This window comes from Falco peregrinus, chromosome Z, assembly GCF_023634155.1.
Source record: "Falco peregrinus isolate bFalPer1 chromosome Z, bFalPer1.pri, whole genome shotgun sequence".
Taxonomy (NCBI): domain Eukaryota; kingdom Metazoa; phylum Chordata; class Aves; order Falconiformes; family Falconidae; genus Falco; species Falco peregrinus.
This window is the reverse complement of record NC_073739.1, coordinates 32,568,989-32,582,396: the sequence shown is the minus strand read 5'-3', so window position 1 is coordinate 32,582,396 and position 13,408 is coordinate 32,568,989. Positions and strand designations below refer to the sequence as shown.

At 44.0% G+C, this 13,408-nt stretch overlaps 1 protein-coding gene across 8 annotated transcripts in view; it reads left to right on the top strand.

The window, feature by feature from the left end:
* The window catches only part of PSD3 (pleckstrin and Sec7 domain containing 3), a 140,378-nt gene that overhangs the window by 99,318 nt on the left and 27,652 nt on the right, over nt 1-13,408 (top strand). For all 8 annotated transcript variants that reach the window (XM_055790656.1, XM_055790657.1, XM_055790658.1 and 5 more), the window contains 2 exons: nt 4,745-4,938; nt 7,444-7,514. In XM_055790656.1, coding sequence (XP_055646631.1) covers nt 4,745-4,938; nt 7,444-7,514 — 265 coding nt within the window. The remainder of the gene's footprint in view (nt 1-4,744; nt 4,939-7,443; nt 7,515-13,408) is intronic.

The following is a 13,408-nucleotide window of genomic DNA, read 5'->3' as shown; positions in this document are numbered from 1 at the left end:
TTCTTACTAAGAGATCCTGATGGTGGTTTTCTCCTAGAAGACAAAATTGGGTCTTGTACAGGGTCTTTTTGGGGAGAGGTGAAAACACATTTCTTCACCAAAATGGCAACATCTGCATTCCTGCATGTTTTTCAAATCTGTGTGTTTAAGAATAAGAGGCAAACTCTTTCTGGTTGTCAGTGATCATACATTTGGGAATGAAAACATTGCTGTTTCAATGCTGTGTCTTCAAATGTTAGAGAAAGCAGATCCTGGCTTTGGTGCACTGGTTCTCATGGGCAGTCAGTGCCTCAGTACAGCTCTGTCTGCAGGTCATTTTCCAAAGAAACAAGCTAAGGGAGGTGGAACTGAAGCTCCTTGTCTTGTTTTAGGAAGCCTTGCAAATACCACGTTGTTGTGGCTTAACCCGGGCTGGCAACTAAGCCCCATGCAGCTGCTCACTCACTCTCCATTGGCCCAGAGGGGTGAGGAGGAGAATCAGGAAGGAATATAAAGCTTGAGGGCTGAGATAAGAACAATTGAATAGGTAAAGCAAAAGCCACGCACACAAGCAGAGCAAAGCAAGGAATTCATTCACTGCTTCCCATGGGCAGGCAGGTGCTCCCAGGGAAGCAGGGCTCCAGCACGCGGAATGGTTACTTGGGCAGACAAATGCCATTAATGCCGGATGTCCCCCCCTTCCTTCTTCTTCCCCCATTTTATATACTCAGCATGACATTGTATGGTATGGAATATCCTTTTGGCTAGTCACCTGTCCTGGCTGTGTCCCCTCTTTCCATGCCCCTCCAGCCCTCTTGCTGGCAGCACCAGAGAAACTGAAAAGTCCTTGACTGAGTATAAACCTCACCCAGCAACAACTAAAACCATCAGTGCGTTATCAACATTGTTTTCACATCAGAGCCAAAGCACAGCACTGTACTAGCTGCTAAGAAGAAAACTAACACTATCCCAGCTGAAACCAGGACACGTGCTGTAAGCAGAGCCTTGGAGAAACTCTACAGGTGGTAGGTAGCCTTTTCCTGTCACAAGTACCCTGCAGAGCAGAAGCACTAGTAGGTCCCACAGTCCATGAAGGGAAAATGGACATGCAGGAGGGTTCACAGCAGCCTCTTTCAGTTGTCAGAGAGGGGTCACCAGAGGAATTGGTTCCAGACCCAGTGCCACGAATGATCTCCCTCTGCTGATCAAAGAGAGAAAATCTGTTAAGGCTGCCACAAACCTGAGTGGATTCTCGTGGTGAAGTTTTGCTACTGAAAGATGTGTTGGAACCAACCTGGGGTTTTTTTTCCCCAAAGGCAGAAGGGTTTTGCCATTTCCTGTACCAAATGAAAAGGAGAGGCACAAAGCCTGCCCCTGATGAGGACCTGAGCTGTGCTTTTGTGACACCACCCACTGACTTCTACCCTACATCACTGGACACCTTCATGCTGGGGTGTTACAGGACTTGAATCATCTCAAAAGCCATCTGAGGCTGACTGAGTGGTTGCACCCCCAACATGCTAGCGTTTCAGACAATACCAGTTTTCAGGTGTATGTATCCAGAGGCCAGCTGAATTTTCTGCAACTCTTGCTTCTTGCAGCTGTACCCTAAAGGCTGGTGAGGAGTAAGCCTAAATTGTTACATCCTTAATAAAGCCTATCCAGGACCTATCTATTCAGCCAACTTTGGATGGTACCTAAGCAAAGGCTAATACCTGAACTGTTTTGCTACTTTGAAACTCCTCCCAGCCATCCTTTTTTGTTTTGGGGCTTGGCCACTGAAGCAACATGTAATATTTGAAGTGAGTCCCAGATCTGCTGGTTTTATTCCACTGGTGTTTCATATTCAAGATTAGAGGAAGACAGAGGTTCCTTTTAGTTTATTTTCTCAGCTGTTCATCCACTTCCTGTTCTCTGTAATGAGTCCCCCTTTTCACTCTGGTTCCCTTCATTGCATCTTACAGACTTGCTCGTGCATCTTGTCAGAGTACTTGGCTCTCACAAGTGCCTGAGGATTCTGAGTCTCAAGGATGTCCCATTTTCAGTGACAGATGAAAAGGACCAATTAAAGATTTGTTCAATGCTACCAGCATTCATGACAGCAGATGCCATTTTGTCCTTGTGTGCCCTGTATGCATTTGTTTTTTGAAGAATTTCTGTTTAATAACTGTCCCAGAGATGCTGAGTTTGAGAGCTCTGTCCCCAGTGCTAGCAGTGTCCAGGATCCCCAAGACTGCTCATCACAACACTTGTGGCTGCTTGTATAAGGGCACTGGTACATTCCCACAGGAGAGTTGATTGGTATAAGGTAATTTGCTTCCATAGCTCCAAAGGAGATAGTTTATAAAAAAAATAAATAAATGCTAAGCCATTTACTGCAGTAGGTCTCTGCTGACAAGGAGAAATCCACTGTGTCTGTGGCTGAGATCTCAAAATTCACAGGGCGTTTCTGTGTGACAAATCAGCCCTAGTGCTTGTGCCCTATAAGAGATTTTACTCTGGATTAAGCAGCACAGATTTGTGTTAGAATTTGCTCTGGTAATGGACACATATCTAAGAGACACGTGTCACACAATGGTCCAAATTTTCTAACAGCTAGTAAGTGCAGTAAACACAGGGAGGTCAGGACAAGCAAAATTATCAGCAATTCCTACACTTTTTCAATTGTGAAAAATTACTCTCTCTCTGGAAGAGAAAATTGCATTGTTGTTCTTTTTCTGCAGTAGTTCCAGATTCAAGTTCTCCAAAAGGTTAAAAGTGAATCAGATACCATGGTTTGTAAAATAAAGAGATCTGTCCAGGAATTTACCCTGAACTAGTGAATGTGGGAGCCTGAATGCACACTCCTATTCTGCACTGCACCCCACCAAATTTTCTGACAATTTTTTGCAACAGAACTGCAACTGAAGAGGGCTTCAACCAAATCATGCATGAAGCAATCCTTACTGCTTTGACCAACAAAAAGATTTTTGCAGATCTCTCTGTTCTAGACTGGAAAACCACTTATCAATAGGCTGAAGGATGCAAGAACTGCTCTTCCTTGCAGGAGTCAGATCTTGAAGTAAAAGTTTTATTCCTCTTATATCAGGAGACCTTGCAAGACAAGACCATGAAGGTATGGTGTACCACTTGGCTGTTTCTCTACAACTAAATCAAATGCCTGGCACCTTTGTGTGACTCTGTGGCCAAGTGTTGATGCGTAGCATCCATATCCATACCGTTGAAAAGACTCACCTTTCAAAAGAAGATGCTTACCTTTACACTGTCTGTTGGGGTGGTCATTGACTGAGCTGATTCCTAAAAAGTGTCTGGAAATTGTTTGGGAGTGTGCTGGGTTGAGACCATGCCAAGCACAAAGTAATATGACGTGATCAAACTCAAATGCCTGGGAACATTCTCTGGCACTGCTGAGTTCACTAATATAGCCTGCATGTCTCTGGATTTGGTTTCCTTGTTGTTAAACCAGTTTATTATCCTCAGACTAAGTTATTCCCCAGAAGACCATTTCAGCAGAGATCAGGATAACACAGATTGTTGCTCTAGCCTGCAGTTCTTGGAGGACATTTCTTTGGATGGTCAATCCCATAAGCAGACATGGTTGCAGTGTGCCCCCGAAGGAGTTTTTGGACTGACATATGCCTTGCTAATCCTCCCCTGATACACACCTTTGAATGTATGCATGCAGTTGGAAGGTCTGGCTGAGCTTGCTCTCTCTGCTGATCATCTGGGTCCAGTGAGATGCAGTGACTTGAAGTCCATACCCCAGTGCCATTAGCCATCATTACACTGAAGTGATAATGATTTTTTTTTTTAATCAGATGCTGGTCTTAGGAGAAGCATGGCTACCATGACTTTCACATGACAGCTTTCATCCTCCCTGACACACCTTTCCCAGTCACTTGGAGGGGGAGTGTGTGGGGACCTCAAAGGACACAGGGCTGCTCTCTAATCTGGCACTAACTGTGGTTCCTCCAGGTACACCATCCACCCAGATTCAGTCGTCTGTGCTCTGAAAACCATCATCCTACTCTTGTGATCAACACCCTTTGTTTTCTAGGTTGTCCCGTCCTTTTTGCCTTTGGCTGTGATGAGCAAAAAGGCATTTATTAGTCAGGCAATGCTCCTGATGTGCTGAAATGGGTTGCATTGTTGTCCCCAAGAGCTGTGTTGAATACATTGCCCTAATAAGTAACATTTTGAGCAGCATTTTGTTTCTGAAATGCAGGTAACATAATTCACTTAGTGCTTAATGTAGTTTTTATTTTCAAATTACTACTTTTATGCTAGTCTGTGGAGGAAAATAAAGGGGGTAGAGTCTGTGTTTCATATGCTAAGTTAAGGAGTAAGCCACGGTGATCTGTAGTAATCTAATTCTTTTAATCTACATGTGAACTCATGAACAAATTGGAGATTTTCAGGGGAGCCCAGCAGGAAAATATTTCCTATTTTAGCATTCAAATAAGTGGAATTAAAATTAGGTGAAGCTGGAAGACACAGAACACTCTTGAAGTCCTGCCTTTTGAGACTGTAAAAGGGAAACGTGGGCTTTTTTAAAAATCTGGCTCCTATGTCCTGTGCTGATGAAGTAAGTGAACTGAAGCTTTGCTATAATCTGATGATGTTTTGGTATATGTCTAGGTTTCTTTCTAAATAGGGCCCCATGTAAAAAGAAAGGTATATTTTGACAAGGAACATGCAAGAATTACTGAAATGAACCTTTGCTGATCAGTCCCTTGTTCATGCTTGGTTTTCACTGTTTTTTAAGGGATGAAGAAGAGAAAAAAAAGTCTCACTCAGATGGTACAGATGAAAAGGATAATGGGAACCAGACGAAGGCTGTCAGTCGAATTGGCAACTCAAATAACCCATTCCTGGACATCCCTCATGACCCCAATGCTACTGTGTATAAAACTGGATTTCTGGCTCGGAAAATCCATGCAGATATGGACGGGAAAAAAAGTGAGTATCTTTTCGCTCTTACCATGTCATTTTCTTGTTATCTCTGCACAATGCCACTTACTGTAAGTCCATGTGCTTCCAAAGGCAAATAGTGCTGCTTCATTAGGGAAAATTGCAGCAATAACAAACAACACAATTGGATTATCACATTTCCACTATTAGGCCAGGATTTACAATGTTCAGTGCCATTTGCAGCAGCCCATATACATTCATGAGCATAATGAGTAATGTGGTACAGCAAAGCAGTGTGAATCTTTTGTGCTGTAAGAAAATGAATCTCATGCTTTACAGAAGAAAAAACAATTTCAAGTGAATTACAGTAGCTGTTCCGTAGTAGTTTGGTAATTCTCATTTTCCTTATGTGACATGAGATTGTTTCAAATCTCCCCTCCGCTACTTTGTGTCTGTCTTTAAAAAAAGGGTCTTCTTTATCTCTACTTGGAAAATGCTGTAACTGTTCCCTTCCCTACATTCCCAGCCTTGGGTCACATACCCGATGAAGTTCAGCAGCTTTTGGTAACAGCCAGATGTATGCCATGCAGTTCCTCCCTGCCCCTTTTTTTGGAATATTGCTCTGTCTCTTACTTACTTTAATTAATTGTCTTCTTTCCTTCTTGTCCTACTTCCATTTGTGGTGCACTAATTATCAAAGGCCTCTGACTCACCTGTGTGTGTTTGTTGTTTGGATATCTTCATTTGTTTGTTTTCTGTTGATCTTGGAAACAGCATTGGCTACTCAGAGCATTTGTGTTTTCCCTGATCAATCTTGATGATCACCTACTCACGGTTCACACTGTTAGCCTGAACCCTGAAGGTGAAGTCTCACTTTGTGATGGGTTTCCAGTAACTGCAACTCTCTCCTAGTCGGACTACACTCTTTGTTCGCGTGTTTTGCTAGAATATTTTAGAAGGTACAATTGGAGGTCGGTGTTTTCAAGCTGGAGGCTGACAGCTGGCTAGCTAAATCCTAACAAAGATGTTGAAATCAAACTGACCTCATTCTTTGTGACAGCTGGATGCTCTGAATAGGTTCCTCTTTATTAGACTTCTGTTTATTTAACCTTAATATGTAACTGTACCTAGTTGCCTTTATGAAATTCTTTCTTTAATTATAAGTAATCAGCATTGCTCATTATTTAGCATGCTGGACACTGGCATTTGGGGATAATCCTTTTATGAGTAATATAATTTGGGCCTTTTTCAGAATTACCTGTACATCTTAGAGGTCTGTCTCTCATTCTCATGTAGCTCTTGAAAAAGTAAAATCCTGCCTTTCCAGTCGCAAATACAATGCAATTCATTTTTTTAAAGTTAGACATTTTCATATTCATTTCCTAATAGAGTTGTTGCAGGGCAGAGATCAGCTTGTGCGGGATTGCTAATGAGGTGATGTGCTTGCATGCTATATGTATTTTCCCAGGAGAGGAGTACTGAGGGTTAAAGCACTTAGGCAATCTAGAGGAGAAGGATGTAACAGGGTCCAATGGCTGGAAGCTGAACCAAAGAAACGCTAATTAGAAATAAGGCCCATTATCTGAAATGAGAATGATTAACCTCTGGAGCAGGGGACTAATAACCTCTTCACTATCACTTGCTGTCATCAGATCAGAATGGGATGCCTTTCTGAGAGTGATGCTTTAGTTGTGCACGGGTTATTAATTTCAGTATAGAGGCAAGTGGGTGCTGGTCAGTGGTGTGTTCTTGGTGGAGAGTGAACTTAGATGCAGGCTTCTGGTCTCTGGCACTGTGACTGTACAGCCTGTGTGTTCTCTCCCTCAGCTGCAGCTATATTTCAAACTTCACACTGAATCCCCTCTCTGACTGACTCACTCCTTCCCCACCCTACCCCCCCGCCGCTTTTTTCTAGGAATTTCTGAGCTGGTTGTGTTGTCTTTGTTACATTCTTCAACCTCTTAACTGATTTTACATTTCTTGAAGGGTGATTGTGGTTTTTCCCTTAGGATTTTGTTGTGCTCCCGTCTCTCTTCTTCGGCTTCCCCCATGGCTGCAAGAAGAGGGGAAAGGGACCAAGGAGCCATCTGACCGCTCAGTGCCAACTTGGGTGTGCTGCAGCGGCAAGGGGGAAGAATGCTCTTGAGAGGCACTGCTTTATGAGCAGTGTCCCATTAATCCTGAGCAGTGCCTGCCAGACTGTTGTGGCACGGAGAATGGGTGTTTCTTTCTGAAAGCTGCTGTGGCACGGAGCTCTCATCTAGCTGTGCAGGGGCAGTGTCTGCCTACCTGCAAGAGCATAAAGACTGGATCTCTCTGGCCTGCTTTCCGCGTTGCTACTGTTCCCTTCTGATCGAGTCCAGGGCTGTCGTCAGGGTTGTTTTATTACTCTCTCACAGTAGGTATGTGCAGGCACTGTGCTGAGTTGCATTGTCATTTGAAAAGGAGAGTACAAAAGAGGTTTAACACAGGACTAATGTAGCTCTCCTGTTGCCTAGACAAAGTGTAAAAATGGATCTGAGTTAAATGGATTTTCATTTGTTTTCTTTGCAGCTCCCCGGGGAAAGCGGGGCTGGAAAACCTTTTATGCTGTGCTGAAGGGAACGGTCCTGTACTTGCAGAAGGTAGGGGAAATCACTGTCTTTTGGAAACTAATTAAAGAGGGATAAAGCAGCAGGCATCCTCTCTGCTCTCAGAGCCCACCTCCAGGCTTTTTCCCTTCTGACACACAGTATAGCTGGCTCTCTGTTCCCCACCCTGTTTACACACACATTCAGACATGAATCCTTTCATTGACACCCTCCTGCTTTTCACACTTTCAAGTTCAGTTCTATTGTCCCCATCCGCATGTGCACCCTATCAGTTCCAGTTTATACCCTTGCTGTCACTTATGGCTGAAAAGATAGCCAGCTTTACCAGCAAAGACAGCATTATCTCTGTATCTTGCACACATTCTTCTAGGCTGCTTTTAACATTGCATTTCATACATCTGACTTCCCCTCCTGTAAGGCTGTCCTCCATTCCCACCTTTTCATAATACACTTTTCTGCAATGCTTGCAAGACCAGCTGCAAAACAATTGAATGGCAGCTTGGCCTTGGTAGGAATCCACAGCTTCTGCTCCACAGCAAAACTGAAGGATAAAAGGGTACTATTTTTTCTCCCCCCAAAGCAAGAAGAGACACTGGTTTTTAACCGACTTTGCTCCCTAACAGCAAGAAGTCTCAAAAAAAAGGAGTCAGCTGAAACCCTTCAAGTCTTTTGGTTCAAGCTTAAATATAGTACAGTTTTAACTGTACTCTTGGAATGTGAAATGCAACGTATGAGTGAGAACAGTCAAAATCAAATAAATAGTAGCAGCTAAGTAGATTGTTAAGGCTGTTTGCCCCCCAGCATATTAAAGAAATTGGTGGTGTTTGTCCAGGCTGCCTTGTGTTGTAGATGTGTGCTCCTTTGAAAGGCTTTTTACAGGTTTGCAACTATCAGGAGTGCAAGCTCAAGTGCATACTGCTGTTTTCTTCTCCTCTGCTGTGGCTTTTGGAAGTTGTTGGTTTCATTGGAACCAACCTGGATAGTCTCTGAGGAGAGAGTGCGTGGTTTGGATCAAATTCTTACAACATGAGGTTTACAAGGTGGATGCTCTGAGTGTAGTACCTTTTTGAGAGGGTTGAACTCCAGAAACAGACAAAACAATCTGCAGTCAGCATGGAAGATTTGAGCTGAAAGTTGCTGAAAGCCAGTGCAAGAGACTGGAGGTAACTGCTGAATTGCAGCTGAGCCTTCCCTCTGGTCCTTTTGCTGGCAGCAGGTTCAGGTTTTACTTAAGTGGCCTTCATGGCAAGTTTGTACTTGCTCTCTCCTGGGTGAAATGGAATCACCCGCTCTGATTTCTGAAGTAAGTCATCTTCAATATTCACCTGAAAAGACTGTGTGGTTCCCTAAGAAGTAAGAAGGCTCCTTGTCTATAACACATTAATTAATTTATCTGATCTTTGAGGGGGGATTAATAAGTTTTCAAGGGGAAAAAATGGAGATGCTGTCTATTGTAGAGTATTAATGAAATACTTCTATGAGTATCACTGGCATATTAGTTTTAAAAGCTTTCTGTTTAACAAAATGTAGAAATGCTGATGTAGCATGCAAATTTTCTACAGAATGGTTCTCTTTCCAGTCTCACCCTCCATCCTTTGGAGAGCAAGAGAGTAATTTCACTTGACAACATCTTTGCAGAATGAAAGGCATTGCTGGAGTTCTTGTTCTTTGTTATTTGTGTGTCTTGCACTTGTCTCAGCACTTGAATTCAATGATTACAGGGTGGTTATTCTGCAAAGCTGCACTCTCCCACTTGGTTGTGAAGACACTTGCACTGAAGCCATCTTACTTGTAGCACTGTGACAAGCAAGGCTTTTACTTTAGTGCCGTAAAAGGTTGACAGAGTGTAGAAGGTTGACAGAGGGGCCTGATGGGAAGTGACTTTCCCAGAGTGATGGGTCAGCTGTGAGACTCCCCAGGGTGCCTCCAGCCCCTGCTCAAACACAGTGCCTCATGCTGCAGCTTTGAAACATGCTCTGATTTCTCTTTAGCTGCAGAAGGTCCAGCAGGACTTTGTTTCAGCCCTGAAATAAACTTTGATCTGTTAGGGGCATGGTATTGCAGAAGCTGAGGGTGCTGGTGTTTTAAAATACACTGCTAGTTGTTGCAGTAAAAGGTGCTGAGCTGTTGTTTCATTTTGCAATGTACCAGGAGACTGAAATTATCCTCATTTCATAAGGTTCAGGAGGGTGTTTGTAGAAATGCATAGCTTTGGCAGTAGTCACAGGCAAAGGATTTTCTTTCCTCTGTTTGCCTTTTCTCCTGATTATGGAGTACTGTAAGGCAGGGTGCATTAACATATACACATACGTTTTCCCTCTTTCTTTCATTATCTGTATATTTTCTACGTAACTGTGGAGGTCATATGTGGTGGTGGTTGCATTGTGCTGGGTGCTCTTCAAGCAAGGGAGAGAGAAATCTCACATTCTATGTGCTGTATACACGAAAACACATGTACTAAACTGTGCACCACTGCTTTCTGTGTTTATCTGAAACTCAGCTGTTCCCTCAAGACACTACTCTAATAGAAACATTAATTGTTCGTAGCAGCTGTGATTCCCCCAGTGGGCAGTGAGATCCCAATTCTGCTGTCATTCTGTTTGCATACCAGTCCAGTTCTCCTTGTTTTGCTGTCAGAGTCCATGTATGAGAGTGGTTTGTAAATGGTGGTCACTTGAGATCTACTGAGGAGTTTATCTGGGCAGTCTCACCTCCATGCCCACATTTTATTATTTTTTTTCCATTGGAACTGTTCCAGTGCTAATTCCTGTGCTGCATATTGTTTTATTTTTCAATGTGTGATTTAAGAGAGATTGTTTCTGAATTAGTGAGCACAGGGGCCACCGGAAGGGCTCAGTGGAAGTGTTCACAATTAGCCAACTAAACATGCCTGCACAGTATTATATCAAATGAGAGGTTTGACATGTTTGGGATGTTGGCCCTGTGTCTGGGCATCCTCAGGCCAAGGTTAGTTTCCTGCTCTTGTTCGTAACAAGGGGAAATTGCAGAGCAGGAGCTTGACAGAATGTCTGTTCGCTAGACTGACATGAGTGTGATGTGTGTACAGAGGTTTATAAGGAGAGGATATGAGGTTGACCTCTCTTCCTTGCTAGAAATTGCTTCTGGGCATGGACCTTCGTGTTTTGTTGGACTCTTCTGTGAGGCTTTCAACACCTTTGCTTTTTGATATGTCACTTGATAATCTTGCAAGCTTTCAGATATTTTTATGTTTTCTCAAATGTACTTCCTATATTAAAATACATTAAAAAAAAAGAGGGAAAGGACAGAATGATGTTAAGTATTTGTTGATGAGACTTTCTGAAAGAGAATTTTGCAGCTGTTACATGCAACTGAGCAGAGATATTCACCCACGGTACACTGACTGGTAAAAAGCCAAATGCCATTCTCTGGTCTATCAAAAATGGATTTAGAAACATGCTGACTGCAGGTCAGCAGGATGTGGGAAAGTCATTCTCCAAGAGTCTTGAGAAAGATGAATTCAGCATGTCATTGCATTGTGTGCAGCGCTCACATCAGCCTTCAGTTGACAGAGAGGTCACAGTTCCTTTCTGGCTCCTCATATATTTCTTGCCACTGTCTTGGTCTAACTTTAGTGAGCTGCCTTCCATTTCAGCTCAACCTCCATGTTGACACCAGCACATCAGGGCACGTGCTGTTCTTGACGGCATAGGAGATACGAATGTTCCTGCTTCCCTAGCATTCCCTGCCAGCTGAAAAGAGTCAGAGGCCTTAGAGGAGGAATTTTGACAGCACAGTCATGTCCTTCCAGCTTTCTCTGAGGCTTGCCAGCTATGTGGAGACGTTTCCGGTATGCTGATCAGTGCCTTTGGAGAAGCTGGCGGAGCCCCAGCTGTCAAGGTAGATTGCAACCAGCTGATCTGGTGGGATTAGCAAGGATTATCATGAACGTTCTCTGTTGGAAAGCCAGGACTGTGCCTGGCACTGCCCAAATGTGGAGTTCTTCTGGAAGAGGTTTAAACACCAGAGCAGGTTGTGGATGTTGGATGCATCTTATGGAGGAAGCCATGAGGCAGCAGGCCAGGTGATAACTGACACTGTCTCTAGGCAGTAACTTGAGGAAGTCCAGAATAACACATTTCTGAGGCCTGTCTAAGTTCATTTCCTGGCCCTGAAGTTTTCCTAGTATCCCTGGACAGTGGAACCAGTCATTTCTCCCAGAATGACTACCAAATAAATCAGCTTTTGAAGCCTGAAGGAAGAGGATTGACCTAGGGGCTTGCTTCTTCCATCTTCTAGATGGGACTGGGTTGGATGTTGGACAGCCTCCTTCAGTTCTAGTCCTTTGGCTAGGGACTTTCCCAAATCTTCCTTGAAGAAGGTTTAGAGAGTGCCCTGAGCAGGAGTCGGCAAAGTCCATCATGATATGGAGAGCCCTCCAAAACTTGCTGGGGCTCAGGCTATGAGAGAGGAAGGACACTGAGCTTTGCTTGCTATTGGACCTTGAAAACCTGTGGTGTGACTGACGTTTAGGTTGAAAACTACCCTTGGATTTTCTGTGCAGCAGTGCTCTGCCTTTCTGCTAGGCCTGCCAGGTCTGTGCTGGCTTGTACCCTTGTCTGGCCACAAGTGGAGGTGGTGCTGTGACAGTACTGCTGGTTAGCTGCATCTCCTTGGGTATGAGCAGCGGCAAGTTCAGGGCTTGCACTAGCTGGACCTCTGTGAGAAAGGATGAGATGTGGCAGAGGAGCAGGATGCTTTGTCCTCCCTTCTGTGAGGTGGTCACTATAGTTGGTGATTCCCCATCTATTAAAACTCATCCTGGAGAGCCCTTTGGCAGTGGTGCAGTAGCCTCTGGCTGCAAGCCTGGTCTGTGTGCTGCCAGATAAGCCCAGTAAAACCGATTCATGCATGTTAACCAGCTCTTCTCTGGGGTGGGTGCCTCTCTGGGTGTTTAAGCTAGTGCTACCCCTGCATGTGCTCTGCATCCTGCACTCTTATTTCCTGCTAAACTCCATCTCCTAATTCTTGTGTTCAAGTGGAGGCATCAATAGTTATCATGCCTGCAGGGAATTATTCCTCTCGCAGCCGTCACACCCCCTCCCTGGGTGGGTGTTTCAGATGAGACTGATTTCTGTGATGTACTAAGGGGGATAAATTGAGTCAGTTGCAGTCTGCTTTGGCCTCTCCTGCAGAAACTGCGCATGCAGCATTGCTGGCAAGTGACTTCTCCTCGAAAAAGCTCCTGGCTTTCTCAAGCCATTTGTAGTCAGGTGGGCTTCAAACTGAAGTTGTGGCTATACCATGATTGTGCCCTCATCCAGTTTCTGTCACTCCAGAGACCAGACTGCTCCTCGGCTGATGCTTGATGCAGATGATTTTGACTCCCTGCTTTTGTCATTTGGTGTTAGGAGTGATGGTACGGTTGTGTCAAAAACCTGGACAGTGCTGTGCTTGCCATTTGCAGACCCTGAGCAGAGAGATTTAAAAGATGTTGCTATGTTTGCTTTGTGGAGACTGATAAGGAAGCTTCTCCACTGTGTCAGGGCCTGCCTGGGAAGGCATAAAGAGGTAGCTGTTAGAGAAAAATAAAAATTGAGCAGTAGAGGCTGAGAACCCAAGCAGGAACCAGCAACTGAGCAGTGGAAGTGGGGAGGTGGCCATGAAGGACTCCTGAAATGAAGATAAATAGTCCACAGCTGTTGTGATAGTCAAATAGTCCCTGTTTACCCCTTTTCTTGTCAAGCAGGTACTGGAATGACTTCTCTCCCTTGCAAAGAGATTTAAAAAAAAAAAAAAAAAAAGAGGGAGAGCAAAAGGAAAAGACGTTAAAGGTAGTGGAAACTAAGTGCTCAAGTCAGGTTACATTCAGTTCATGTACTTTAATACTATTAATGGTTATGGAACAAGGCTTTTCCCCAGGCTAAGGAAAAAGGAGGAGCACATGG